The 27,823-nt window shown below is 38.8% G+C and overlaps 1 protein-coding gene across 1 annotated transcript; it reads right to left on the bottom strand.

The window, feature by feature from the left end:
* Window positions 1-1,398: 1,398 nt before the first annotated feature.
* GNAT3 (G protein subunit alpha transducin 3) lies at window positions 1,399-27,823 on the bottom strand. Its single transcript, XM_059472253.1, has 8 exons — window positions 27,706-27,823; window positions 20,066-20,108; window positions 15,871-16,012; window positions 11,169-11,326; window positions 7,276-7,404; window positions 2,626-2,755; window positions 2,276-2,429; window positions 1,399-1,589 (listed from the first exon to the last, which is right to left on the bottom strand). Exons 1-8 carry the CDS (start codon window positions 27,821-27,823, stop codon window positions 1,399-1,401), a joined length of 1,065 nt encoding a protein of 354 aa, XP_059328236.1.

The following is a 27,823-nucleotide window of genomic DNA, read 5'->3' as shown; positions in this document are numbered from 1 at the left end:
TCCATCCCTGAGCAGTGATCAAGCCTTCCTGGCCAATCTCCCCCAGTTTCCTTACTGGGCATGATGTTCCATGTTATGGAATATCCCTTTGGCCAGTTCAGGCCAGCTGTCCTTGCCATGCATGCATCTTGTGGCATCTCTGAGTGGCAGAGCATGAGGTGCTGCAAAGTCCTTGATGTAGGATCAGCACCACTGAGCAACAGCTAAACCATCAATGTGCTATCATTATTCTTACACTAAATGCAAGACTCAGCACTGGGACAGCCACTAGGAAATAAATTAACTCTAACCCAGCTGAAACCAGGGAAAAGTCCCATTCTATTTAAAATAGTCAAATATTTCCTATAGTTAGTCACAACAAATCAACAGGACTTAAGGGAGATTAGTTCTGCATTAGCAAGATCTTTGTGTAGCGAAAAGTGCTCTGTGCCAAAGTCCCAAGGATGTGCTTTTGCCATGAGAACTGGTGGGTTTACATCTGCTCTGCAGTGGTAGAAGTTACTGCTGCCATTCCTGTTGAGTAGCAGGGCTATTAATTGCTTTTTAAGAAAGTCTCATGTTTAATTTCAAACCAAAAATGTTTCAACTTGCCTTTGTGCCTTATGCAGAAACCGACAGTCATTATAATTTTTTTTTCTCCTTAGGGATTTACAAAACTTGCCTCCATCTTACTGTGTTTAATTTTAATTTTTCTAAAACTGGGAATTTTGTCAATTTTGTATGTGTGCAGTTTTATGCATATGTCCCTCAGATCTTCCAACAAAACAATATCATTAAACATTCAGATTTGCACTGCTCTTCATCGTACACCATCTAAGTCTGGGGGTTTGCTTTTGCTGAATAAATGGCAGGTCACTTTCAGTTGTTTATGTAACATACAGAATACAAAACAGAACATAAATTATGTATTGATACTGTTTAAAGCTATAGTTTTCTTTAGGCCTCAATTATAAATTCTTTTTCATCCTGTATCACTAGAAGACACAGGATATTGAGGAGTCCCCAGTTTGCTAAGAAGTGCTGATTCCTGGTCTAGTGGAAGATGTTACTGCTTATGGCACAGGGGTTGGAACAAGATGATCTTTAAGGTCTCTTCCAGATCAAAGAATTCTATGATTCTATGATATTGATTTAAATAGGAATGTGACTTTGATTCCAGCAGGGTTTATCAGCAGCTGTCATCTTTGTAGAACAAGACATTTTTTTTAAAATCTCCTTATGATATCTGGAAGGTCTCTGTTGGTCTGCAGTGCTTAGGCTGTACCTACCACTCCACTGATACTAACAGGTGCCTAGCTGATATTGCTTCTTACCTAGAGGATTTCTTTTTCTATTTCAGTCATCACATCAGATGAAGAGAGGAAAGAGGACTGAAGCTCTGAGCGAGGGGATGAATGGTTAGAAAAGCCCACAGTCTTTCAGATTCTCTTTGATTATTATGTCTGTGACTGCATCAAAAACAAATTTGACATTCTGAGTGTCTGTGGCACAGGTCAAGTGACAATATACCTCCTTATCTTCTTTCCTTATGTTCAAGTCTAGAAATTGTTTCTTGATGTAGTTTGCAGCATCTTCAAATGTATTTTGTCCTAGTAGAAAGAAAAGTAAATGAATAAAAAGACAAATTTCAACTGGTATTTCCTCACAACTGCAAAAAGAGAAGAAATAATGTTTTCTGTGGTTTTTCCCCCTTTCTTTCTATTTGACTTAACTTCATACTTTAGGTTTGAAAATTCTGTATCTATACTGTTTTTTCTCTGGAAATTTCTGACACAGCCTTATATATTCTCTTGCATCAGCTGGGAACATCTGGTGTTTTTTAAATTTCCAGTAGACACTACTGTGACATACAAAAAGAGACAGACTTCCCGTATGGAATGAGTTCTTAAAATGGGAACAAAAATTTTGGATTCAGTTGTGACGTGTGTGCGAGTGATAAAATACTGACTTGTACTGAATTATTGGCTGAGTCCATCACAGCACCCTTCAGCCACCTGAAACTTTTAAACTCTTAGCTTCTTGTACCACCAATGGACAGAAATAAAGAACTCAAGGGAGAGAAATGAACCCACTCTAGGATAATCATGGTTGGTAGGTGAGATGAGTTGAATTCTAACTGTGTCTGTCTCATACCATTCTTTCATGAGAAGATTCTTAGGTAAGAGGTTTAGTATTTAAATGCTTATAAATAGGAGACATGAGTCAAAGTCAGTGTTTCATTCATGGCCTACACAAAACATCTGAATGTGTTTTCTTCTGAACACTCCAAACTTACCATCATACTCAGGAAAGCAGATATTCAGGTGAACTTTTGTTATTTTCTCTTGAAAGAGGTCTTTTTTGTTTAGGAACAGCACAATGGAAGTGGCTGCAAAGCACTTATGGTTGCAGATGCTGTTGAACAGATGAAGGCTTTCATGCATTCTGTTCTGTTGAGATGCAAAAGGTAAACATGAGACTGAAAAATCTCATCTCCATGCATAATTTTTACTGAGATGTTCTTTACTGGAAAGAACCAATAGAGTGTAATAGCCTTTAAATTGTTATCGGACAATGGGAATGTACCATCAGAGAGTACATTAAAACTTAGAAGCAAAAAGGGGTTGTTTGTGTGTTCTGACTCACCACTTCTTTATCTTCCACCAGAACCATGTCATAGGCACTGAGTGCAGCACAGAATATGATGCAAGTGACTCCTTCAAAGCAGTGAATCCACTTTTTCCTCTCTGATCGTTGTCCACCCACATCAAACATCCTTTGCAGAGAAAATAGCATATGTACAATGTAAAGCACTCGTAAGGATGTAGCCATGCTTTTAATGCACAGAGCTCAAATGGAGATGAATGACAAATACCCAGCTTTCCCAAATATTGGTCTGTTTCTACCCCAAAAGGTCAAGGAGTGCTGTATGTTGTTACTCATGGTTTTGTAGTGGGTATAAAATGAAATAAAAAGGCTTAAATACCTGCATGTAGGATTAATAGTCAGCACTTACGTGTGGCACTTTGTGTTCACAGAATTCACAGAATCACCAGGTTGGAAGTGACCTTAAAGATCATTGAGACCAAGTCATGCTCTAACACCTAAACTAAACCATGGCACCCAGTGCCACGTCCATCCAGGCTTTTTTAAACACATCCAGGGTTGGTGACTCCACCACCTCCCCAGGCAGACCATTCCAGAACTATTTCACTCTTTCTGTAAAAAACTTTTTCCTAATAGCCAACCTATATTTCCCTTGATGCAGCTTCAGACTGTGTCCTCTGGTTCTGTCAGTGCTGCCTGGAGAAAGAGACCCCACCTGAGCACAGGCACCTTTCAGGGAGTGTAGGGAGTGATAAGGTCACCTCTGGGTCTCCTCTTCTCCAGGCTGAACACCCCCAGCTCCCTCACAGGGTTTGTGTTCCAAGCCCCTCACCAGCCTCTGGACATGCTCCAGCATCTCAATGTCCTTCCCAAACTGAGGGGCCCAGAAAAGGAAGTGTTGAGGAAATGGGGCTCACTGCAGGACTAAGACTTGCAGGCTAGGATTTATTTAGGGCAGAGTTCTGAGACATTGATAGAAAACCCTCAAATACAGTCTCATTTATTACTTAATGGTTTTGCTTGCAGCGAACTGACATTGACCAATAAGACACAGGACTGAAGGCCAGTCACACTTTGCCCCCTGGCTGTGCATGAATAGATGTTGCCATCTGAGCTCACTGCATGACCTGCATCCCACTTTGGAGGGTCTCTCCACCTTCATTGGCTGCTCTTCAGCAGCAATTCCTGGAGAGCAGGAGCCCTTTCCTTTGTACAGAGGGAATTGTAGGGCTGTCCTTCCCTGCAATGATTTCCTTCCACCTTTGCCAGGAATTGCTACTACCTTTGGATAGAATCATATGAACTTTATATGGGCTCTCTATGGGATCCAAAGACATCTGGGCTCACCTGGCTGTGACTTAAGGCCCTTAGCCCTAACTTCCAAAACTCCCACTTACATTTGCAGTTTTTCAGTGATAAGGGCTAGGGCTTTCTTTTCACTGTTTTTCTGAAACAAAAGGTGCCAAACTTTAAGATTTTTCAAGTGTGTTAGAAAACAGGGAAAACATAAAAAATCAAATTTATCCTGCCCTTAGGTTTTCTGTTTCCTAGTGTGCATGATGACTTTTCCCTGTGCCTCCTGTTGTTGAACTTAATACTGTAAAGCCTAATCCCCCCTTGGATAACTCCTTCCTTCAAGAATGTGCATTAGATCTCTGGATCCTGCAGTATCTGAAAATTAAACAATTCTTACAGCAATGAATATAATGGAATTCAGTAAGGAGCAATCATGTCAATAGTAAACAGAGCAAAAATAATTTGTTACTGAAATGCTGGTTTTTGCAGTATCTTAATCCTTTGTTTCCTCCGCCATCAGCAATGCAGTTGATGTTAAAAAAGGTTATTTTTTGTATTTTTTCTTCCTTTTTAGGGAAAGAAAAACCCTTTCAGTGCTCATAATGAAATGTTTCTGCAGCTGAGGGGTAATCTTTTCTTTTTCTGGGACATTTCATCTTTTTTTTTTTTTAATTGGGTGTCAATAAAAGTGAATTATTTTGGAAATCAGGAAGGTTTTGTGGAGCAAGATTTTGATAATAGCAATGACATTCTTCCAAGCATATCTTCACTCAGTTCAGGAGGTCTACTGAACCATGGGATCAGCACAAATAAAATATCTTCACTTTTGTCTCTGATTAGTATTCAAAAGTCACCTATAATTACATGCCTTTCTTGATTTGTGGTGTATAACAGAAATCAGGGTTATGGCAGGAAAACAAATAATAAAAGCTACAAAATTTATTCTTCAGGAAAGTTTTGGTAATCATGTGAATCAGTATTCACTTCCTGTGAACTTTTAGCATATGGCCTTTGAATATTAAAGAGAACCCAGTTAAAAAGGACAAGACCAAGGCCAGAGGCAGTGCTTAAGGGGAGTTTTGGTTGAACTAACCTTAGTTTGCTTCTCTATTCTCAGCCCAGAACTTAACACACTCACATGTAAAACCAAAATCCCTCCATAAATGGTAGAAAATGAGATGAGTTTGTTTTACCAAGATAGTCAAAGTTAGTCTAGAAATCTCTATATTTTACCAGTACTGCTCTTGAAAAGCTTAGCTGCAGATGCAGAATTAGCTATCTACTCCTTCAGTGGTACACACAGAGAGGTCTGAAGATTAAAATAAAGCTTGCCTGATTTCAAACTGTTCCTAGCACACCAATAGAAAGGACACTAGAAGAAGAACTATGAAGATCAGATCTCCTTTGAAAAACATTTAAATATGTTCTAAGCTTTAAGTCAACATTAGTGAAATAAATTGAAGAGCACACAGAAGCTAAATTGCGCTAAACCAGCAAAGTAACTGCTAAGCAAGGAGCAAATAAAAATCAATGTTTTCTGTGCAACTGTAATTCAGTTCCTGGGAGCAGTGCTGGGATTTAGACTTTTACTGCACAGTTACAAAATGTTTTCTGTCTCATTCAGTTCAGTAAAGGGACAAGTGTTTAGTAAATGAGGCATCTGTTCATGGGTTTTTTGTTTCCATGCATGGCTTGTGACCTGAAGCCCCAACAGCACATCAGCCAAAACTCACTCTGAATGTGCAAGTGTTCCTCTCTTTAGAGATGTTTCCATGGTACTTATCAAACTTGGTGCAGAGACATCAGGATCCTCCAGCTGTTTTGCATTGCTATGGCAATGCAAAGCAGCAGTTCCTGGCTGGTTAACATGGATTTATAATTGTTCTGCACCCCTTTAGCAGCTCAAACCCCTCAGACTCCTTGGTAGTGATTTTTTTCTAATATTATCTAATATTACTCAACTCCCTGAAACCACCAATGAATTTACTCACATAACACCACTGTGATGCACAGCAGAGGGTAAAACCAGTGGGGCTTGTGTTTGTGGTGGCTTTAAGTGCCTTCCTCTTTTTTGCAGAATAAATTTTGCAAACTAAATTTTGCAGACTAAATTTTGTAAACTCAATTCCCAGTTGTGCTGCATTTCAGCTAGACCCAAACACTAATGCTGATATTCACATATCAGGGCTGACATCATCCTTGTCAATGAGGATTTCCCTCTGGTGGTTTCTTTCTCCACCCTGAGCTGATTTCATACATGAACTATGATTGTAACTGGTGGCATTCGAATTTCCAATGAACAAAGCTGGAAATACATTAATCAGAAAAAAGAAGATGATGTCCATGACATTGCACTGTAGCATTTTAGGGCAGATCATGAATTTTCATGAGTGACCAGAATATTGATAGATGATAATAATTTATTTGTAAGACATCTACTTCAGGATCTCATTTTGTATGTGCAATCTCTGTTGTGTTCAAGCATCTGTGTGGTAGCATAGATGGTTTGGGGAATGCTTAATTGGCACATGAGGAGAAAGAAAGAAGCCAAATGAAAAATGTAAAAGTTATAAACCTCATGCTTTTTAAATCTGTCTGTCTCTACAGGCAGTTTCTTGTCTAGACTGCATTCCTCAATATGTGCCCCAGCTTTTAAATTGAGAATTAAATGGATTTAAGTCCACAGAGAAAAGGATTATAGAATTCTGAAATTATAATAATTCATTCAAATCCATTTTCATGTGCAATTAGATGTTTTTAATTGGTTCACCAAGCATAGCTAGATCTTGAATATCTGAAAGTGTAAAACATTTCAGTCAAATTTCTCAGAGGCATTATTTTCAAAATTTTTTCTGAGCATTTTGGTTTTCTTCTTAAATGAGCATGAAGATATGTTTGATAATGCTGAAATTCCCCATGGGACAGATTGGTTTTTTCTTCTTTTTTTTTTTTTGGCCAACTGTAGTGCATTCCTGTGCTAAAAGCCGTTATTTCCATTCTCAAAAGAAGAGTGAAAGGTGGAGAGTATGTGCAAATTGGTAGGAATCAAATGCTTTTTGCATGCTCTTAAGGACATTTAAGTAGGCAAATTTTATAAATGGCACAATTATTCAAATGGCAGGATATAACTAAAGCTTTTTAGACATTTGCATATGTAAAAATGCCCTTTTAAAACCTAGTATTCTGTGACCTGTTTGTACTGGTCAATTATATGCTCAGAGTTGGAGTACTGATAATAAAATATCTCGCTTTTTCAGCTGTGTGAAAATGTTATATAAGACTGGATTCAATGATATCACAATGACATCACCTGTGTTATAATAAGTCAAGAGATTAAAGAAAATGCTTAAGAAAAATAAAACCCAAGAAAAGAGTAAAATGTGGCTTTCATACCTGAAGTTCAAATCCTTGAAAGAAAACTGAGTCTCTATGATCCCAGTTGTCTGCACTCGGGAGTGCAGGACGTCTTGCTCCGTGGGGACATAGTCTGGCATTGCCAACCTGTCCAAATCATTGAGGTAACTGGGGAGGGTGAGACAGAAATGGTGGTTGGTGAATTCAAAAAGTGAAATGTCCGTTGCATAATCACTCCATGTCGAGCCCCTTTTAAATATGTTATGCAATATACAAATTTAAATACAGTACTGTTGGTTTTATACAACTGAGTTGCACAATTCAGACTTTTTTTTATTTCTCCTTGTATATAGAAGTGTAATTCAATTGCACATAGCAAACATCTTTCTTAGATTTGCAGCTAAGGAAAATCCATATTTTCCCTAAGGATGGTTGAAAACCACCTTGTCAGCAAAGGGGTTTTGGCCATTTTCTCTCAGCAAGTGGGAATTGCTACCTCAGGGCAAGAACCACAAATATCCTGCAGCAGCAGATGCAAAAGGAATCGTCTCAGCTGTCAGACTGGTTGCAACAGTGTTTTCCTTCCTAAGTGAAAAGGAGGGCATAAAATTTTTGAGGAATTCACTTTAAAGGGCTGTGTTCTCTGTAGACCTCTCAATTTACAACAAGAAGGTAAATGGTGATTTTAAAAAAATATATTTTTTAGTCAAAACCAAAAGATTAAATGAAGCTGAGAATCCCCTTCTGAAGAGCCCTTGAAAAACTGTGGATTATCTGCTTTTATTTCTGGTATACACAAATAAAATCTACATTATATGAGAACCCAAACCAGATCTTTGAGGCATGTTTTTGCCCAACACTTTTCCTGTCTCTTATAGGGGCAGACACCTTTCTTTGAATGGCTGGGCAGAGCCTCTGAATCCTGCTGGCTGCTCTGGGAATCTGTGCAGAGGGGTTATGAGTTGGCAAAAGGAAAAGAAAAAGGTGATGCCTGAGTAACTTCCTGCAGTTTAGCTACCAATGTTCAAATAAAGAACAAAGCCAAAAGCAAGCAGCCACACAATAGCTGAAGCATTTTCAGTGTCCACTTGGTACCTTCCTATTTGAAGCCTCCTGTCTCTGACAAATAAACACGGTGTCTCTAATGGCTGTTAGGTTCCATGCTTTCTTTTTTCTTCTCTACACTAAGTCTACAGCCTCTACACTGAACCCAGAAGAAAGTTTTGCTGCTCAGTTTAACCAGAACCTTCCAAAAGAAACCTCACAGATCATCATCCTTGTGTGCAATATTTAATAGATCGGTAAGTTAAAAATAAAAGAAGAAGAAGAAAATGAAATTAAATAAAATAAAAAATTTAAAATGCTGTAATCTTTCATTAGGATATTTCCAAGTAATGCTTGGAAATGTGATTTTCCTATTTTAAGTTGAATAAACTGTATCCAGTCTGCAAGGGGTGTTGAACCTGATCTAAGTAATTCAATGTTTTCCCATTATTTGAGGCCAGGAAACAATCTGTTGGGGAAAGGAAAAAAAAGCAATATAGCTCTGTTTCTCTGAGTAGAGCCTGAGGCAAACTCAGCTCATTTTTGTGAAAGGCAGAAACAAAAGACATTTTGTTATTTATAAAACATGTAAGCACTAAAATAAACACTTGAATATAAAATAAAGTTCTGACAGTTCTTAGCCACAAATGCCTAAATTCAATTCAACACAGCCAATTGTAATTGCATAAAGAATTAGACCAAGTCAATTATGCAGTTAAAGGAGCAGGAGGCAATTTTAGGCTCCTCCAGAGCCTTAGGCAGCTCCAAGGGGAGACTGCAGATCATCTCCTCACTGGGCAAGGAGGGAATGGAAGCTGGGGGTCAGTAAATGCTGATTTTCCTTGGCTTGGATGAGGTGACAGGACTCCTACCCTGACAGGAAAATTACTGAGCTAGCAATATTCACCATGTACTACAATGACATGTAAAGCCACCATTTATAATCCCAATCTTGCCCCTTCCATGCCCATCATTCCATTTTAAAACAGAAATAGTTCCAGGTGAGTCTAAGGGAGAAATTCCAGCCAAATTTGACAAAGAGGGAATTTTTCTATTATTCAGAAGAAGTAATTTTTTTTAAATTAAAACACACAAAGGAAAAGCAGTGATCAGACTTCATTAGCATGAATTAATAATGAGAAATCTCAGAGGACATAAACTCAGAAAGTCAGAGTTTACTCAGTATTAATCAAGATTCTATGTAGGAGCTGGTTCACAGGCACTGAGAAACAGGGTTTGGGATTTAAAAGACATTGAACTGCAGCGTTAGATGGTTGATTGTAGCTGACTTTGAACTGATCATTAGAAGCCCAGCAGTAAGGGCAAACATTAAGTTGATTTTAATGATTCAGAGCCAAAGGCTAGAATTTTAGAAGCATCAGGTACCAAAAGATGAAGCCAGAGAAGCAGGATTTCCAAGAAATTAGCAGAAATGTTCCAGCAGATTGAAAACATCTCACTGTAGCTGTTTTTAATGTAAGTCTAGCAATAAATAATAACTACAGACACAACCTATATTAACCTCCCTAAATACTGAAACCTACTTCAGGACACAAACATTAACACTGAAAGGGAATTAATTTATGATCTTCTATCTTCTTTGTAGACAACAAACCTTATTTGCCTGGCAGAGGGTACACAGAAGAGTGTTAGCTGGTAAACAGGATTTAAATTTTGTTTTAAATTTAAGAGGCATTTTTCCTTTTACTTATTATGACTAGTTTGTTATGGGCTTTTAATGGGAATGGCAGCAGAACCTGTCAGAAGGGATTTTGTAGAAAAAAATTGCTTTGTACCATCCTTATAAAAATACAACACTGCTATAAAATGCTGTCAAATCAACAAATCAACATAGGCAATATTTTCTTTGTTTAGGACTCTTGCAAAAGATCTTCATTCTTGTTTGGAAGATATAAAGAGATGAAGAATTTTTAATATTTTTTTCTGCACATTCCCTGCACTATATCTACAATTTTTGAACTTTGGATCAATTCAGGTTGCCTCCTGAGGTCCAACACTCAATGATGCCTCTCTTTTCCTGCCTTGCAGGAGGGACACCTAACACCTTGGAATGCCCCACCCTGCAGGCGCCCTCAGCCTGCAGGAGGAGCTCCAGGAGTGGGGAAGTCTCCACCTGCGGGTCTCAGAAGATGGACCTCGGCTGGAACAAAGGTCTGGAGTCAGACTTGAGCACTCTCGAAAGACTCTGACCCATTGACACCTCCCTTCCCGGAGTGAATGAGCCCGGTGAGAAGGCAGCCAAGCAGGACTGGGGCCAAGCAGGACTGGGGCCAAGCCAGGGGCTCCTGAAAAGTCTGAAGTCACTGATTCATCTGAGGTGAGAGATGTGCCCCGGCTAGATGGTGATCCTGCATGGGGGTGAGGTTGAGCAGCCCTGGTCAGCCCCCTGCTCATCTGCCTGGTGCCTCCAGGGCTCAGAAAGGGACCTGGGGATGTCAGGCTTGGAGAGCACCTCTGGTTCAGCTCAGGTGGTAAAGGCCCAGGGAACACCTGTCCTTGCAGCTGGGTTAGTTTAGAGGAAAGGTTTTATTGTTTCCTCCTGACTTATATTTAGCATCTTGCAACATACACAAAATATCACTCTAGATAAAACCTAAGCTGTTTTCCAAAATTTTGTCAATCTTAGAAATACTCAGAAGGAGAATACTTCTTTTTTTTTAACCATTCAAACAAACCCACAGACACAAATTGTTTCTGAAACTTTGCTTTCACGTCTTTCTCCGCCTAAACATTTCTGACACATTATAAACCTCATCAACCCCCTCATTTTTCCCGGTTAGCCAGCAATGATTTCCAGAGGCCGTTCTGCGAGGGGGACAGTTACTGTAGCGCTGCAGAATCCAGCTGTGAGCAGCTGTGCCACCTACTATGCCGCCGAGTCGCTGAGCTGGTACTCCGCCGCCCTGGCGAAGCACGCCTGGGTGCCGCCGTCGCGCCACAGCCGCTTGATGAGCTCCACCAGCTCCGGGGACATGCTGCCATCCTCCAGAGCTGTTGCCATGGCACACAGCTTCCTTTCGTCTTCCTAAAGAGAAATTTCAGTAAATATTGTGCAAGCGCGCCGTGCCCCTTCACCTCCTTGAGGATGAGCTTGGTTTGTGATGAGTCGAAAGGGCAAAAATTTCTCGTTTTCGCTGGTTTTTGCAGGTTGCTACGCTCGCCTGTGCATGTAAACATCTTTTTACAGGCTCACTTCCCTTTAGGTCGTGCCAAAGTTAGGCTGAAATTGTGATACACAGAGTTTTCATCTTTTTTTGTTTTGTTTTGATATGAGGGCTCAGTTTCATCTTGCCATAGGCATTCACAAATAGTCCAGCTTGGATGGAAGGCTTTTTATATTAAGAGAGTAATAGGGTATTAAAAATTAAATTTAAAAGGACATTTAAATTTAAAACATATTATAACTATATCAATGCAGAAATCTATATCTAAAGTTGGTTTTAAATGTGTTTGTAAGAAAAAATTTCTAGCTTTTGACCCCAGTAAGAAAAGTGACAAAGTGAATATAGCTTGTGAATGCATTTCCCCTATGTGGGGAAGAAGAAGATACCCTATTATTTTATTAATATAAAAGCATTCCATCCAACTTGGATGGAAGGCTTTTATATTAATAAAGTAATAGGGTATCAAAAATTAAATTAAAAAGGACATTTAAATTTAAATGTATTATAATTACATTGATGCAGAAATCTATATCTAAAGTTGGTTTTGAATGTGTGTATAAGAAAAAAATTCTAGCTTTTGACCCCAATGAGAAAAGTGACAAAGTGAATAAAGCTTGTGAATGCATTTCCCCTATGTAAGGAAGAAGAAACCTGTACAGAGTAAAATCCCAAATATTTTAAATATATTATTCTCTAATTTCTTCCTTTTGTAGCCAAATGAAAATATTTTAAATAATCTAGTTCATTAAAAATATTTCTTTTCAGTAGTTAACAGCTTAGGAATTTACTGTAAATAAAGAGCATGATTAAAAGAGTCATTTGATACACTGCCACAGCAAGGGATAATTATAAAATATAGCTCCTTCTTAGTCATAGAAGTAGACAACTCAAGGGACTTGCAGTCAATAGTTGCAAAAGTATAAATGGATTCTGACAGACAGTTTTGGCAGGGAGTATGTTTTATTCAAAACCAAGAGGCATCTCCACAAAAATTTTTAACAAATTTATTTTAGGAATGTGTTATATCTTTATGTCTCAAGAGGAACTGCAGTTTATGGAAAATTTATAAAAAGTCAGAGACAGATCAAAAATTAAACACTGCATTTTTTTTATGAAAGAGAAATTGAGTAGGCATGGAGAAAAAAAAATAAAAAGAGAAATTGAGTAGGCATGGAGGAAAAAAACCAAAACTAGGAAATAACCACTAGAAAATTGCCTTCACTGGAAAGAGGGAGGACAGCAGCATAATTGCCCTTCTACATCAAGCAGCACCAGCTCCATTTACACCCCCATGCCCTCCTGCAGTGCTGGGATCAGCAGAAGCGAGTCACTCTCTCGTGTGTGCCTCACATTTGTCTCCAGGGTGCACACTTGTTCAGCAGAAAGATAAGAGTTGCAATGTTCTCTGCTTCAAGATATGACATATCACGGAATGATTACAGCTATCCACCTACCAGGCTGGATTTGTGTGTTGCATGGCCTACAATCTTGAGCTCAGAGACTCCAGGTGTAGAGGGTAAATGTTCATTGATTATTATGCAAAAGGGAACCTATGTGGATTTTTGTGCTTACATAATTGTCCTGGTAATAAGAATAATAATAAGTAGAGGCAGAATATCCTGGGATGGCTTTATGATGCTCATATCCCCATTTTTCTGTTTAGCCCAGAAATAAGTTTTGCACCTTTAAGGCTGGTTCTGGGAGAGAAGGGGGGAGCGAAGAAGTGCAGTTTGTTATCAGAAACTGCACTTGCTCCCCTGCATCCTCTCCTGGACTGTGCTCTCTGCAGCACAGCAGGACAGAGCTCTCCTTTGCTTGTAGTTAGTTTTTAGCTAGCTGAGGCAGAAAAGTTCCCTGGAGTGTGTTTTTTTCTTTTTCTTTGGACCTGTTTTAACCTGTTCTGCACTGAACACCCAGAAGAGCACCAGGAGCTCACACCTGTGGCCCACTCAGGTTTGGGATGCAGCATTTCCAATGCAGGAGGGATTGATAACACACTGGGTGAGCTGAGCTACTGAGCTACTGCCCACCAAGGGGACTTTCTGAGTCTGTCATCGCTTTTGGAGCAGCAAGAGCTTTTATTGTTTAATGTTGTTCATTTTTTGTGCTGGTGAATGCTTTGCCTGTTAAATAAACAGGTTTTTGCCCACTTTTCTCCAAGGAAATATTTTCCCGAACCATTTGGGGGAGGGGCTGCTCGAATCTGCTTTCCAGAGGAACTCCTTTGGACGTTCTCTCCCAAATTTGTCCTAAACCGGGACAATAATAAAGAAAGATAGCAGCAGATTGAACTTATCAATCGTCACCCTGATTTTTACTACTTTTTGTTCATCTCCGGTATTTGCAAAGACTTAGATGATTTTCACACAAAAATAGATGGGAATGATGTTTTAAAGAGAAAAAATTGCCTCACTCTTCAGAACAGATATTGTTTAAATTAAGTGTTAAGGCCTTTTCCATACCATTAAGATGTTTTGCAGGCAGACTTGGAACATGGATAAGCACACTGCTTTGGGGACCAAGATAATCCCAGTCCTTGAACTAGATGACTTTGAGCAGCTGAATCTGGACCAGATCACACAGCAAGAACAAAGTCCAGCTGAAATCACTGCTTATATCAAAACAACTAAAGCTTATCAATTTCTTATGATTTTATGGGAAATGTAAGATAAAGTTTTTGAGGTTTTTGGAAGAGAAGGCAATGTTTAGTGGCTATTCAAATAAATGTGACCAGAATTTCTATTTTCTCTAAAAATCATATGCAGGTTTCTCTTCTGTCATTCTGGGGGAAAAGAAGACAGGCACTGCAAACATTCTATACAGCTGGATTTACCTGTGGTCCTAGCAGCCTTTTCTGCAATGACAAGAGTCAGCTGTCTGTGCTATAAATGATAAACTTTAAAAAGCTGAGTTTTCTGCATTTGGTTATATATAATGCTAAGAAATTATATATATAAAAATATATATAATATATACATATAAAAATATATTTTTTATATTTTATTTTTACAATTTTATGTTTTAAAATAAGATTAATTAAAATTAATATTTTAAAATATTTTTATATTTTGTAATATTTTATATTATTTATATTTATATTTATATTTATATTTATATTTATATTTATATTTATATTATATAAAAATATATAAGAAACTGGGCTATTTAACAATTTCTCCGTGCTGTGAAGTCCCTTGAAAAGAGGAAATCTGTGAAACTGGCATAGAGTGAGCCTGTACAGATATCTCAGAAAGTTTGTCAGGGTTGAGAAAAGAGACTGAATATTGGGGCACAGGGAGAACATATCTCAGCAAGAGGAGGCAGAGTCTGCCCCACATGGAGGAGATGATGGGCTGAGCCAGGCAGGGCTTGTGGCCAGCACTGCAAGGCCCAGCTGGAGCCCTGGCTTGGGCCAAGCAGGGTGGTTGGTGGCTCCTTATGCAGTACAGCACATTTACATTGCCCTGTTTTCTGTGTGCTGCTTTTGGGCCTCGTTACATTTGTTTGAATGTCTTGCATTTGTGGAAAATATTTAATTTCCATTTTTTCAAACGCCTGTATGAGCTTTAGTGACCCCTGAAGATTTTGTTTATCATTTTTTAGGTCAAAGTACCACATGTCATTATAACGAAATGTACTTCTGGAGCAAGTACAGCTCTTTCAGATAAGCAGATGTTACTCCCTCCAAGATAAACCTCTAGGGATTAGGCAGAATTTGCCAAAACTGGAATCAACTGATATTCTGACAGGCATTTGAGAAATTCTCAGCAAGATCTGAATTACAGGCTAAAAGACTAAATCATTGCATGGAGAAGAAAAGTTTTCCCTTTATTTCTGTCCTTGAAAATTCAGTGTGACTGACAGAAGAAAACAGGTCTTCCTCCTGTGGCTTTGCCTCCATCTGCCTGTGCAGAGGATTTTTGGCTCTGTCAGGAATGTTGGGCGCCACTTCCCTGTGGTGCCAGTAGTGCATCCACACCACAGGGAGGTCTCTGTTCCAGCAGCAATGGCTGAAACACTCCCAGCACGTCTACACAACCTGTCCTCACAAACCCCAACGTTTGGTCATAAAAGGAAAATATTTTTTACATTTCCCAATAGCAATAAATAAGTGGCTAAGCAGCTAAGAAAAGGTTCTGTTGTTTTTTATTTTTAATGTCTTTGCAACTTGAAAATTTCTTTTGTAGCAATCAAAATAGGAGTTTATGCAAAAGTTAGGCATCAGTTTTGAGAATATAAAAATAAGTGAGGACATTTTGTCACATATAACTCAAATGGAACTCAGTTTCCACTGTCATAAAGAAAATACCAGATCCTCCTTGTTCTACTAATCTCTACTATTACATTACAAAAAAAAAATAAAGTGTTCCAATACCTATTTCAAGAGAAAGGGTGTCATACTCACAATTCTACCAGGGTTTTCATAACTGATTCCTAACTTAGTCATTGCTTTGACAATGGCCAGGATAGACTGCACTGCGTTGCTGTAAACGATTGGTCTGAACTCCATGCGCTCCTCGAAGGTGAAACCGTCCTTATGGATGATTCTGGTGACAAAATAAACAACAGAAAAAGGCTTATGGGATACATTAAAAAAAAAAAAGTAATGAAAAGTTAGATCAGGCACTTTTGTAGTCAGTGTGAGAAAGAACTGAATCCATCTGGCCCTTGGAAAAGCATTTTTCAATGGTGGATCTGCCTACTCTGCTAGAACAGGAAAGCAGCAGTTTCTGTCTTTGTGAGGTTAGTTGTCTGCAGCCAGTCTGAGAGAATAGATGCTGTTTTTTCTGCTTGGGGGTTAATCTAAAACAAAGTACGAGTCTAGGACAAGAGCCAGGCCCATCGCTGGAGAAATAAGGCAAGACACATTTCTGTACTTAGATCCCAAATGTTTTACTGTTGGAAACTGCAATATTAGTCATGGGCTGTCGCTGCTTGTTCAGCCATTCTGATTTTTATCCAGAATCTTACCTAGATAGAAAAATTATTGTCAAAAATGTTTCAGCACTGGGAGGCAATTATCAAAAAAACAAGAAAAAAAAAAGAGTATTTCTTTCTGCATCAGATATAGTTTCTACAGTAATAACAAGGTCTTATTATCTCCAGGCTTTAGAGACTTACATTTTACTCCATAGGGTAAAGAGCCTTAGTAATCAGCTTCAGTAATCTTTCTGACAGAGGAATTAGAATGTCATAATCCTCCTTGACTGGGGAATGGCATGTGGTTGAAGTTCTCCAAATCAGTGTGCAGATTATATCACAGCTCAGAGACATCTTTTTTCCATGAGTTGGGGAAAAGGATGAAATCTTCACCCACTTTGGCCTGGTATGCTCTCAGTGAACAGACTTGGAACTGCTTTGGCTGCTGGAACCAAGGCTCTATTCTCCCTCACCTCAGCTGGTCAGAGATGAAGGCTGTTAAATACAGAATTTCTGGGCTTTGGGGTTTGGTGTTTTGCCCCATCTTGCCTGAGATACACTCTGGAGAGAGACACCTGAGTAGCCAAGTCAGCCCTGTCAGAAAACAATTCACTTGAATAAACACACACAAAACCCAGATGACAACTGATGTGTCTTAACATCTCTCTGATTTGTGGATGTCAGAAAACTCAAAAGTTGCATTCCTGTTCCTGTAGGAATGGCATCTGTAGGGAAAAAAAATCTCTCTAAAATGTTTTCCCAATCTCTTCTTGATCAGGAAACTTTATTAACTCTCTTTTGAAGCCTTGCCTTTTTTTTTTTTTTTGAATGCTGTTTTCATCATGAATTCAGATGAATTCTGCAAGATTCAAAGGAGTCCTATTGAATTTGGGAGAAAGAAAAAAGAGGAGCTCATGGAGCAGAGACCATCCCCATCTTATGTATGAGGATTCTGAGGCTTTTATTCACAAAAGCAGGGCTTCCCATCAGATAGGTGGCTTTGATTCAGTCTCAACAGGCATAATGAGTTACCAAATATTTTGTTTTCTGCTTTTCATTCACTGAAATATTTGTAGAAGGTTCAAACTGCTATATAAGAGCACAGCATAAAGATATGCAACTTGGTTTTAGAAAAGCTAGATTGCACATTGGAAATTATGCAGTTAGAAGCACAGAGCTCCAGAAATGTTTTTTTTTCTTTTTAGTAGCTCTCATAACCATCCTCATCTTTTTATGCTGCAAGGGCTTTGCAGCATTTCTGTATTTTGAATATCAGAAGATATTTTTTAATGTTTAGTGGATGGATATAACGTTGATTAAGACTGAAAAAAATGTGATTTATTAATTAGAAAATTATGTTATAAACTATACCATTATAGTTATAGTTTTTATATGTTGTAAAATATATAGTTATAAAATTACCATGATTTTGCTGGAAACTGTATTTTCAGCAAAATTATTTCTTTTGTAAACATCTATCAGTGTTCTTTAGAAAACTTTATGCTTCACTGAAAAAAATTTACTAATATTGGGGGTTTTACCTGAAAAAAAATCCCTTGAAAAGTCCTTGGTTGTGACCAAAAAACGACATTTTATATGAAAAAATACAATTTTTGTGAACAGTTTTCCTGTAAAATAATTTATATTTGTGATCAATTTGACAGGTCATAAATGCACAAGTCTTTAACTCTCAGCTTTGCAGTGTTCTCCCCTTCCTCCATGCTGTTAAAACTTATCAGCCTTCTTAAAGTGCTCAGTTCAGAGGAAAATCTTTAATTTGCCCCTGCTTGGGGAAGATTTGAACACAACACACCTCAATGGTTTGCTGAACAGGGAAGGTCTCCTGCATGGAACTCAAACCAGTAATAAATTTATTTACTGTTTAACTGGACAAAAAGGGTTAGCAAAGTATTTGGTGGATGGTTCTGAATCTGCTTTATTACAAAATGAGTTGCTTAAATAGTAGAAAATTGTTCTTATGACATAATATTTTTTACTTAACTCTCTAAAATGCATTGGTGAAGATAATAAATAGGTAGGGGAACTTAAGTCCAGAATGGTATTACTGATTTCATAAACAGGTTGCTTGATTTTTACACAGGAAGAGATTGGTGCTTACAGTGTGGGATCAAGTCTTAACAGCTGCAATTCTGTGTAATTTTTTCTGTATTTGGACAGGTTTAGGAATCAGACCTGGACCTCTCTGTGAAAATAAGACTAGACACACCAGCAATATTTTATCAGGTTGTGCAGTAAAGGAGGATTTGCCATCAGTGTAAATATGGTCCCTTGAACTTTGGTGGATTGTTAATTTAAACCAGATACATAATTAGCATTTTCACTGCCCTTAAAAAACATGTATGAATTTAGTTGTAACCTGTTTTATATGAAAATATTGTCAAACTAAATTGTAAATCAGCACACGTGTAGAGAGATTCAACCTTCTTCTGAAGCCAAGGAAAGTGAAGTTCCTGACTTCAATGTGTGAGGGAATTTGTGCACTTTGAACAAACAGCTACAAATATTCTTGCAGTACATTTATGATGCACTCACAATATCTCTGTAACCAGATAGTCAGTCCAAATTTCGAGCAGGAATTTCTGCACATGAGCTTGTACAGCCTGTTTTGGTTTTTTTTTCCCAGATTGATTAATGTATGAAAACTTTTTGTGTTGATAATTTTCTTACTAAAAGCAGTTCTTACATTAATCCCTACCCATGGTATTGTGGGTAGCAGCTGCTCACATTTAGCAGGTTAGTGGCTAAATGTGTTCTCTCCTGGCCTGTGGGAGACCTTTTTAACCTCAGCAGGAGCTCTGGAGACCAAGAATGATCTATAGAGGCCATTTTGGGGGGAACCCAATGAAACAACAACAACAACAACAACAACAACAACAACAACAACAACAACAACAAACCAAAACAAAAAGAAAACCCCCAAAAAACCAAAACAAAACAAAAAAATACCACCAAAACAAATAAAAAATAACTTCACCCCCCCAAAAAAACAGGAAGAAAGCACTCTGTGTTCTATGGTACAATGCAAATATTTTGATATTTACTCTTGAAATACAATGAAATTAAATTAATAGGAGAGATGATTCACACCAACGTAATGAAACTGTGGAACTACTTGCTGTAGAGTGCTGTGGATGCTGTTAGTTTACATTGGTTCAGCAGGAGATTCAGGGGTGGACATGAATGAGCTGAGGGCTGCTATAGGGACAGAGTGGTCCAGGATGGTTTCAAGGCACAGATCATCAGATACTGTAGGGCATCCAGCACAAATGTGTTGTCTTGGCTGGTCTGATGATTTGCAAACATCAGATCCTTCACTGGCATCTGCTGGAGACAGGTTCTGCCTCAGCTATCACTGCTTGTCTCTCACAGTCATATTTCCACCACAGTAATTCCCACCAAAGCCAAGGAAGCAGATTCCCTGCTCTCCATGCATGGGCCCCCAGTGCATGATTTGGTCATTCAGATTTGACTACCAATCCACCTGTGTGTCTCAGACACTTGGTGATTTTGTTTATAGTGTGTTTGAATAGAAACCTGATTTGAATGATGTTTCTTTGCATTTTATTCAAATAAGCATAAATATTGTAATAGGATTTTAGCTAGACAGCTTATACCACAAATACCAAATTCGAAGCTGATATGCATATTCAGATACTTACTTCATTTGCTTTACAATAGTGCTCTTTCCTGACTCTCCAGCACCTGCAGAAGGGGAATGTGGAGAAGATATGATTGATAGATGAATAAGAAGCAAGTATTAAAAATAACTCTCTGGAACACAGAATTTTCTGTCTATGAAGAGAGGTACAGATGTCTTAGTTTCTCATTGTACCAAGCATAAACCCTCCCTAATGTCCATTTGGATTTAAAAAGAACAAGGTCAAGGGTTAAAGTATTAATAATGAAAAGCAAAGGAACACTTGAAAATAAGTGAATATTCAGTCAATTAAAGAAAATTACAGAATTTTTAGTTACCAAGTAAATAAAATATGGATAATATTTTGATTTCATCTCTGGCAGATGGGCAGGAAAACATGAACAACATACAGCCTCTTTTAGTGTCCCATTATTACCTGATTTGTATTTAATTTGTATTATGACCTTTTGTAGCCAAGTGAGCCAGGTCCATGCCCTTTAAGGCAACTTCTGTAAGCAACTGGAAAACCAGAGTGTAAAAATTTGTATGTGGTCTAGGTCATGATGCAGAGGCAGCACATGAGCAAAAGTCTTGATGCCGTTTTTTGTTCCTCTGCCATGGAGCTCTGTGGCTGGAAGTGGGAAACCTGCAGAGCAGTGCACCAGTTCCACCTTGGGAATGATTCTGCAGGAAAACCCCACAGCTGCTGAGGAGGTGCAGGCATTTGCTTACACAGCCAGTTCAAGAACTGGGGCACAGGTTTAGCCAGATTATGCACCGCTAATTTGCCCTCTTATCTCATGGAAAGGGAGTAATCAATGCAAAGTGTGTCCATGGCAAATCAACACGCGTGACTGACTATCATCTTTGGTCAGTCAGGGTGATAAGGGTTGGCAAGAGCTGCCAAAAAAGAGATGGGTTTTGAAAACACCTGGAGAGAGAATTTAATTCTGTGAATCCATGGGATAGGATTCATAGAATCAGAGAATAAGACCCCTCAAGAATCACACCCTGAGAGCATTGTCCAAACACTTCTTGAACTCTACAGGTTGGTGCTGAGACCACTGCCCTGGGCAGCCTGTTCCAGTGCCCAGCCACCCTCTGGATGAGGATATCCAACCTAAATCTCCCCTGACACAACTTCATGCTCTACTTTGAGTCCTGCCACTGATCTTGAAGTGATCAGTGCTTGACTGTCTGTTTTCCCTCAGGAAGATGTTGAAGACTGCAGTGAGATCTCCCCTCAGACTCCTTTTCTGAGGCTGAACAGATCTCAGCTGCTCCTCATAATGATTCCCCTCCTGACCTTTCACCATCCATCCTCATGGCCCTCCTTTGGATGCTCTCTGATAATTCACTGGCTTTTTATATTGTGCTTCCCAAAACTGCACACAGGGCTCAAGGTGACAAATATTCTTCATATTTTAAAGAAACTGAAATATTCACCACCAGAATTTGTGCTCTTTTCTTGGTTGCTGATGCTGTGCCTGAATTCCCCAGGACAGATCTGTCCCTCCTGGCTGCCAGGGCACTGCTGGCTCATGTCCAACTCGCCACTGACCAGCACCCCCAGGTCTCTTTTCCCAGCACTGCTCTCCAGCCTCTCATTCCCCAGCCTGTCTGTACATCCAGGGCTGCCCCAGCCCAGGAGCAGAACCCAGCATTTTCCCTGGTTGAGCTCCATGTGGTTGGTGGTTGCCCATCCCTCTGATTTGTTGAGATCTCTCTGCAGGGCCTCTCTGCCCAGGAGGGAATTGACAGCTCATCCAAATTTAGTTTTGTTGAGAAACTTTCTCAGTATTCCTTTATGTTCTGCACCCAAGTCATTGGAGATGATGCTGAAGAGAAGCAGGGTGAGGATGGAGCCCAGTGGGACCCCAGCAGTGACAGTCCCCAGCCTCATGTCCCCATTCCCTGTCACCTTTGTGCCTGGCACAGGAGCCCATTGCTCTCCCATTGTGTAACTCGCTTTTCCAGCTGTGAGATGGACGTTTTATCCCTTGTGAGAGACAGTATCAAAAGCTCTGCTAAAGTACAACAAGATTCATCACAGCTTTTCTCTTGGCAGATTACCTTTTCCCTCATGGTATGGTGTCCAATACTTCTGACTGAACCAAAATCCGAGGCCTAGGCTTTTTAACCAAGGACTTCTCAGTAAATAGAACCAACTGATTACTGACTTTTCAAACACATTCTGTAGAGGTAACAGTATTCAAATGACAGGGATTAATTTACTCAAATGAACCACAAGAGACAGCAAACCACACTCAAAGCATTTTCTGAAACTCATGATGTGAACGGTAGAAAGTGCAAGAGAAAAACAGGCCCATGCAAAATGGGCTGATGCTGCCATCTGCCACAGTTTGGAAAAAATGCAAATTTTTGGTAGATCATTTATTATCCTCTCAGTGACCTCCTGAAGAACTTGGTAAAGCCCTGTCTACGAGGTAGTGTTTGCTACACTTTTTGTAGGGAAGAGAGGAAACTGTACTGAGAATTTGTGCATTCATCTCATGGAAAGATGATAGGAAACATAATAGAGAAATTAACTTCTCTTCCAGATCTGAAAGACACTGTTAAAAAAGAGATGTAATTTATAACTTTTGGATGCAATTTTCTATCTCTGCTCATCTTTAATTTATTATCCAATAATACTTTTATCCAAACAACATGTGACTTTCAGACTTTGGCTTCGCCATGGAGTATCATCTTAGTTGTAGCTGTATTTTCACCCCAGGAAGTAGGTCAGGAATAATTTTATTTGCACTTGCTTTTTTAATTCCTCCCCTTCACCATGTAGCCTCCTTCTTTGGACAGTCCCTGGTATGGAAAACCAGAGTTAGGACTGCATTCCCACCTTCTGTAGTGGATATCTGCTTTGCAGAAATAGTGGCAAAAGTGCATCACAAAAGACCTAGAGTGATTACACAGGGAGCTGAAGGCATCTTCTTCAAGCCTAGATTTTCTGAATAATAGAAAAGAACTTAGGACAAACAGTCTTGTCCTGAAGCTCAGAAAGAACTTAATTAGGGTTTTGAGAAGCTCAGTCAGCTCTGAAGATTTATACCTCTACCTGACAGGTATCACCCTATTTTAGTCATCACCGTATTCTATATTTTGCATATTTAAGATCTAGCTGAAATTTACTCCTCATTTCTGTCTCTATTCCTTTGACAGGGATGACTGCACAGAGAACACTGGCACAAAAGTCCCAGTCACTGCCTGGAAGTCTGGCTGTCACTGCTGGGGTCCCACTGGGCTCCATCCTCAGCCTGGCCCTCTTCAGCATCATCTTAAATGACCTGGGTGCAGGACTTGAAGGGATATTAAGGAAGTTTCTCAACTTCCTGGGAGCTGCAAGATGTCCCCACTGCTGGTGACATCAACACTTCTTCCCAGAGATCAGCTCCACCATGCCCCAGGGCACGCCACATTCACCTTCTGCGGGTGCTGAACTCTGGCTGGCTGCAACCTGCGTCTCCTCTTGCTTTGGGTGCTCCAGATCTGCATCCCACCATGTCCCAAGCCTTCCATGTTTCTGGGCATCCTGGGGCTGAAGAGCAGGCTCAGGAAGAGCAGCCATGCAGCAAGGCTGCAAAGGAGCTGCCCCCCCGCAATCTGACACAAATCCTCTCCTGATCTGGAGTGGTCCGCCTGCTCCCTGCAGGACACTACAGCATGTAGGCAGAGCAAAAATTGAGAAAAAAAACTAGAGGTGTCTGAAACCCAGCGAGAATCTCACAAATTCAAGGGGAAACAGAACCCAGGCCCTCAGCTGTGATTTGACATTTTTGTTTTTCTATGCAGAATTTGTTTGAATAGCTGTGGAGAGTACAAGCTTTCAAGATTAGCATCTGCTGACACATTGAGGAAGGTTCTTCCATATTAAGGTGCTTTTGTGTCTCAGATAAAGAATTATTATCTCTTTACAGTTGTTATTCCTGTGGAAGGAAAGGTTTCATTTAGAAAATTTTCCAGAATTAAACACAGGGAAATAAAAAACCCCTGCTGAATATTTTGTTTAAAACCTGTCATAAAACTCACCGACAATTACATAAATCTGCAAAAAGCAGGCAAAGAAAATATTCAAATAAAAAAAGAAAATATTCAAATAAAAAAGGAAAATATTCAAAATAAAATCAGAAAATGTTTCACACCCCTGTCTGATCTTTGTCTGTGCCATTCAGAAGTCTTGATATTATGAACTAGAATGGAAATCATATCTTCCTGGTCCTCTTATGAGATTCAACTTAGTGTATGAGAGAAAGAAACTCGAGAAAAAGAAATCTAAGATCTAACACTCTTGAGAGAGAATAACATCCTTAAATACTGCCCCACTCTCCAAAAAAGAAAATCAGTATATTCCCATCAGTGAGATTTTTGGGCTTTGTGCCCAAACTCCATGTTTTCAGGCCAGGTGTTAGTAACAGGAATTTAAGGTTCAATACTACAGTAACTGTTTCATTTAACTGGTGTAAAGTATCTGTACTATAAATTTCTACATTCAGACTATTTACCAGAGACTTCTAGTCAGTGGAGAGAAATATTTGCTACAAAAACTAAACTGCAATTTCTGTTCCCCTGAAGCAGATGTTTAAGTTAAATTGTGTGAGTTGTGCCCCAACAGGTGAGGATGACCATTTCTGCTGAGGGTGGCTTTTCTCCTGACACTGAAGACTGTAGACAATGAGACATGGAGTAGTGCTTTGAAAATAAATAAGTTAAAATTTTAGTGATTGTTTAAACTGAAGCTAAGTTCTTATTCTGTGGAACATCACTGTGAGCATCAGCTATTTTGGCCATGTTTGGAACGTGCACTGCACTTTGCACACCTATAAAATGAAAGTTGGCATCCTACAAGAAAATACAAATTACAGGTGATGTGGCAGCCAGATAGAGCCCTGATACACAGGATATAAAACTTTCACCTTGGAGTTTGTTCCAGACTCAAAAAACAACCTGATCTTTTTGAAGTATGAATACACAGAGACCAGACGGAAATGCTGGGGGAAGGGATGGCTTTGGCAGCATGGGAGCACTGAGAACAGAGGATTTAACGCTCCTGGCTCCTGGCCAGCTTGTGAGGAACGTCAGATCCTCACATAATTTCCCCCTTCCCCAGTTTATAGGCACATAAAAACATGCCATAAAACTGTAAATCACCTCAACCCAGTTAGTGTGTTTGTCTGGGTCATAGAACTTGACATAAACAAACATAGTGCCTTTTCTTCTGAATAGAAGTTCTATTTTTTGTAAAGGGATCTGCTGGAGGCTGTAGAGACACCACACTAGATTTTAAATAATACTCTCAGAAAGAAGTCAGAATACATGGGGGTTTTTTTACATTTTAGGTGTAAGTGATTACACTGAAAAGCCTATGATATTAATCTCATTTTTTCTGAATATTTTCTACCAACCTGCCTATTGCAAAAAGAAACTATGACATCTGGTCTGAAGTACAAAGGCAACATTAAGTCTGACTGAGCAGAAAGCTAGGACTAGGCTGGCTTGAATAAAACTGCCCTTTATTTATGAACTCTAAAATTTCTATAATTTTTGATATCCCTTCAGAGGTATAGAAAGATAACAGATACAAATCTGATCATGGTAGATTTAATCCTTTCCTACCTGGCCATTTTCACAGCCCTTGTGGAAGGATGTGGTGCCCATTCTGCACATTGCTTCAGCATCTCTGGCTCCAGATGTTCATGAGACTCTCTCACTCTGGTGGAGCAATACTCCCCTGATACACAGTTTATTCACTTCTCATTTTTTTAAGAAAAGAAAATTTAAGTTCTTGAACATTTTTTTTTTCTGTCTCTTCAATATATTTTTAACGAAGACTTTCTCATCTGTTGTTCAGGAGAACAAAAGCCTTGCAAAACATTACCCACTGAAAAATTTGAATTTTTATCATGTGTGATATTAGTAAAGGAAGATATTGTAAAAATTTATAAAGAAGTATTTCAGATCCAAACGATCATCTTGTCTTGTGAAAAGAGTGCTTGTGTAGCTAATGAAACTGAACTATGTTCAGGTTGGAAATGAACATAATAGAAGTTTATTTCATGTAGCTTGCATTGAATTTCAAAGTATTTTACTAAAAGTATCTCAAGGCTGCTCTTAATAGTGTCAGAAGAAGACTGATTATATACATTAGGAAACATTTAAAACTTAAGTCCTTAATACTAAATGCATACATATGTTCAGTGGGGGGGTAATTTACTTGGTGTCCTGCTGTAAAGCAGCCTTCAGTAATACTGTAAGGGCACAAAAGCTTGAAGATAACACTGCTTAACTTTTAAATTCCTCTTTATCTGGAAAATTCCTCTTTATCCTATACATTCCTCTTAAAGGATTTCTTACTTTTTCCTCATGGATAAGGTTGGATAAGGTCAAAGGCAGGATGCAGAATTAGATGGATCTTGGTTCTAACTCAGTGTCCCAATTTCTTTTTGTAACAATAAATTTAAATTACTTTAAATTTATGGAATTTTAAATGAAAATATTGTTCTGGGATTTTTTGACTGACTTAAGCTTTCCTCATTAGGAGCAATATTTTATGTTACTGTGGTACAGAAACTCTTACTATCCTTAACTGGACTGAAAAGCTTTGTAAGCCACAATCCAAATACTGATTTTACATCTAGAGTATCAAACTTCTGCTTTCCTATTATTATTTGAGAAACCTGCATGTTCTTCTCCTATTTATTTTTGAATAATTGTTCTTTGATTTTAACAGGTATAAATAGACCTTTTCATAAGATACAAAACAGAGTTGTTTACTTTATCTAATCTAGTTTTGTCTGAATAAATGTCAGTTTAAAACCATTTGCAAGAACTGCAATTACAAGAAAGGCAAAAAGAGAAACACTCCAATGATCAAAGACTCTTTTTCTATTCATTGGGAGAAACCACTGCTAACTTTTACAGGAGGCTGTTAGAAAAAAATATTGTGGTGGTGTTAATGTGCTCTCAGATATTTCTTGTAAGCTGCACATCACCATGGGAAAAAAATAAAGCAAGAATACAGCTGTATTAAGAAAAGGAATGTCTTTTCTTTTGCCATTACAGCCTCTGTCTGCTAATAAATTGATCATAGTGGGGATTAAAAGCAGTAGTTTGTGAGAATATTTATCTGTGTACTTTTCATTGCACTCTACATTATACATCCAAAAAAGCCATTCTAAATAACTTTCTGCTTCTTTAAAAAATGGAATGAAACACTTTGGAAGATAAACAATATCAATATCTTGTGACACGTGGATTTTTATGTAACCTTTTATCTAACTTAATCCTCCTGCAAAGGAATGCATGTAGATCCATGAAAAAAACAGATAAGTGTGCTGTGTGTTCTCTGTACGTTTGTATCATAGTATTTATTCAAACAGCAAATTTTCATTTCTCAGAAGTATTCAAAGTCAAGGATCTATAACATTTAAAATTGAATACTTGCAGTGACACAGCCATTTCCAGCCTATTCCTTGTGACTTCATGAGTGACCACAACCACAACCAAGAGAATATTTTAAACATATATTACAGAATTGTCTTCTTCAAATAAAATAGTGAGAGGTGAGAAATTCACAGTACTAAAATGTAATTCCAGAGAAAAACAACCCCTCAATGGAAAAGCATTATGAGCAATTTTTACTCTATTTACCCAGCAGCAGTAGTTTGACTGTCCTGGCTTCCCTGGCTGCATCTTCCTGGAGTTTCTTTTCCAGTTCTCTGGATCTCCTGGCTGAGTCCCTGCTCTCTGAGCTGGCTCCACTGCCCAT

This window comes from Ammospiza nelsoni, chromosome 5, assembly GCF_027579445.1.
Source record: "Ammospiza nelsoni isolate bAmmNel1 chromosome 5, bAmmNel1.pri, whole genome shotgun sequence".
Taxonomy (NCBI): domain Eukaryota; kingdom Metazoa; phylum Chordata; class Aves; order Passeriformes; family Passerellidae; genus Ammospiza; species Ammospiza nelsoni.
Note: the sequence above shows the minus strand (reverse complement) of the source record. Positions and strands in the feature narration are given on the sequence as shown.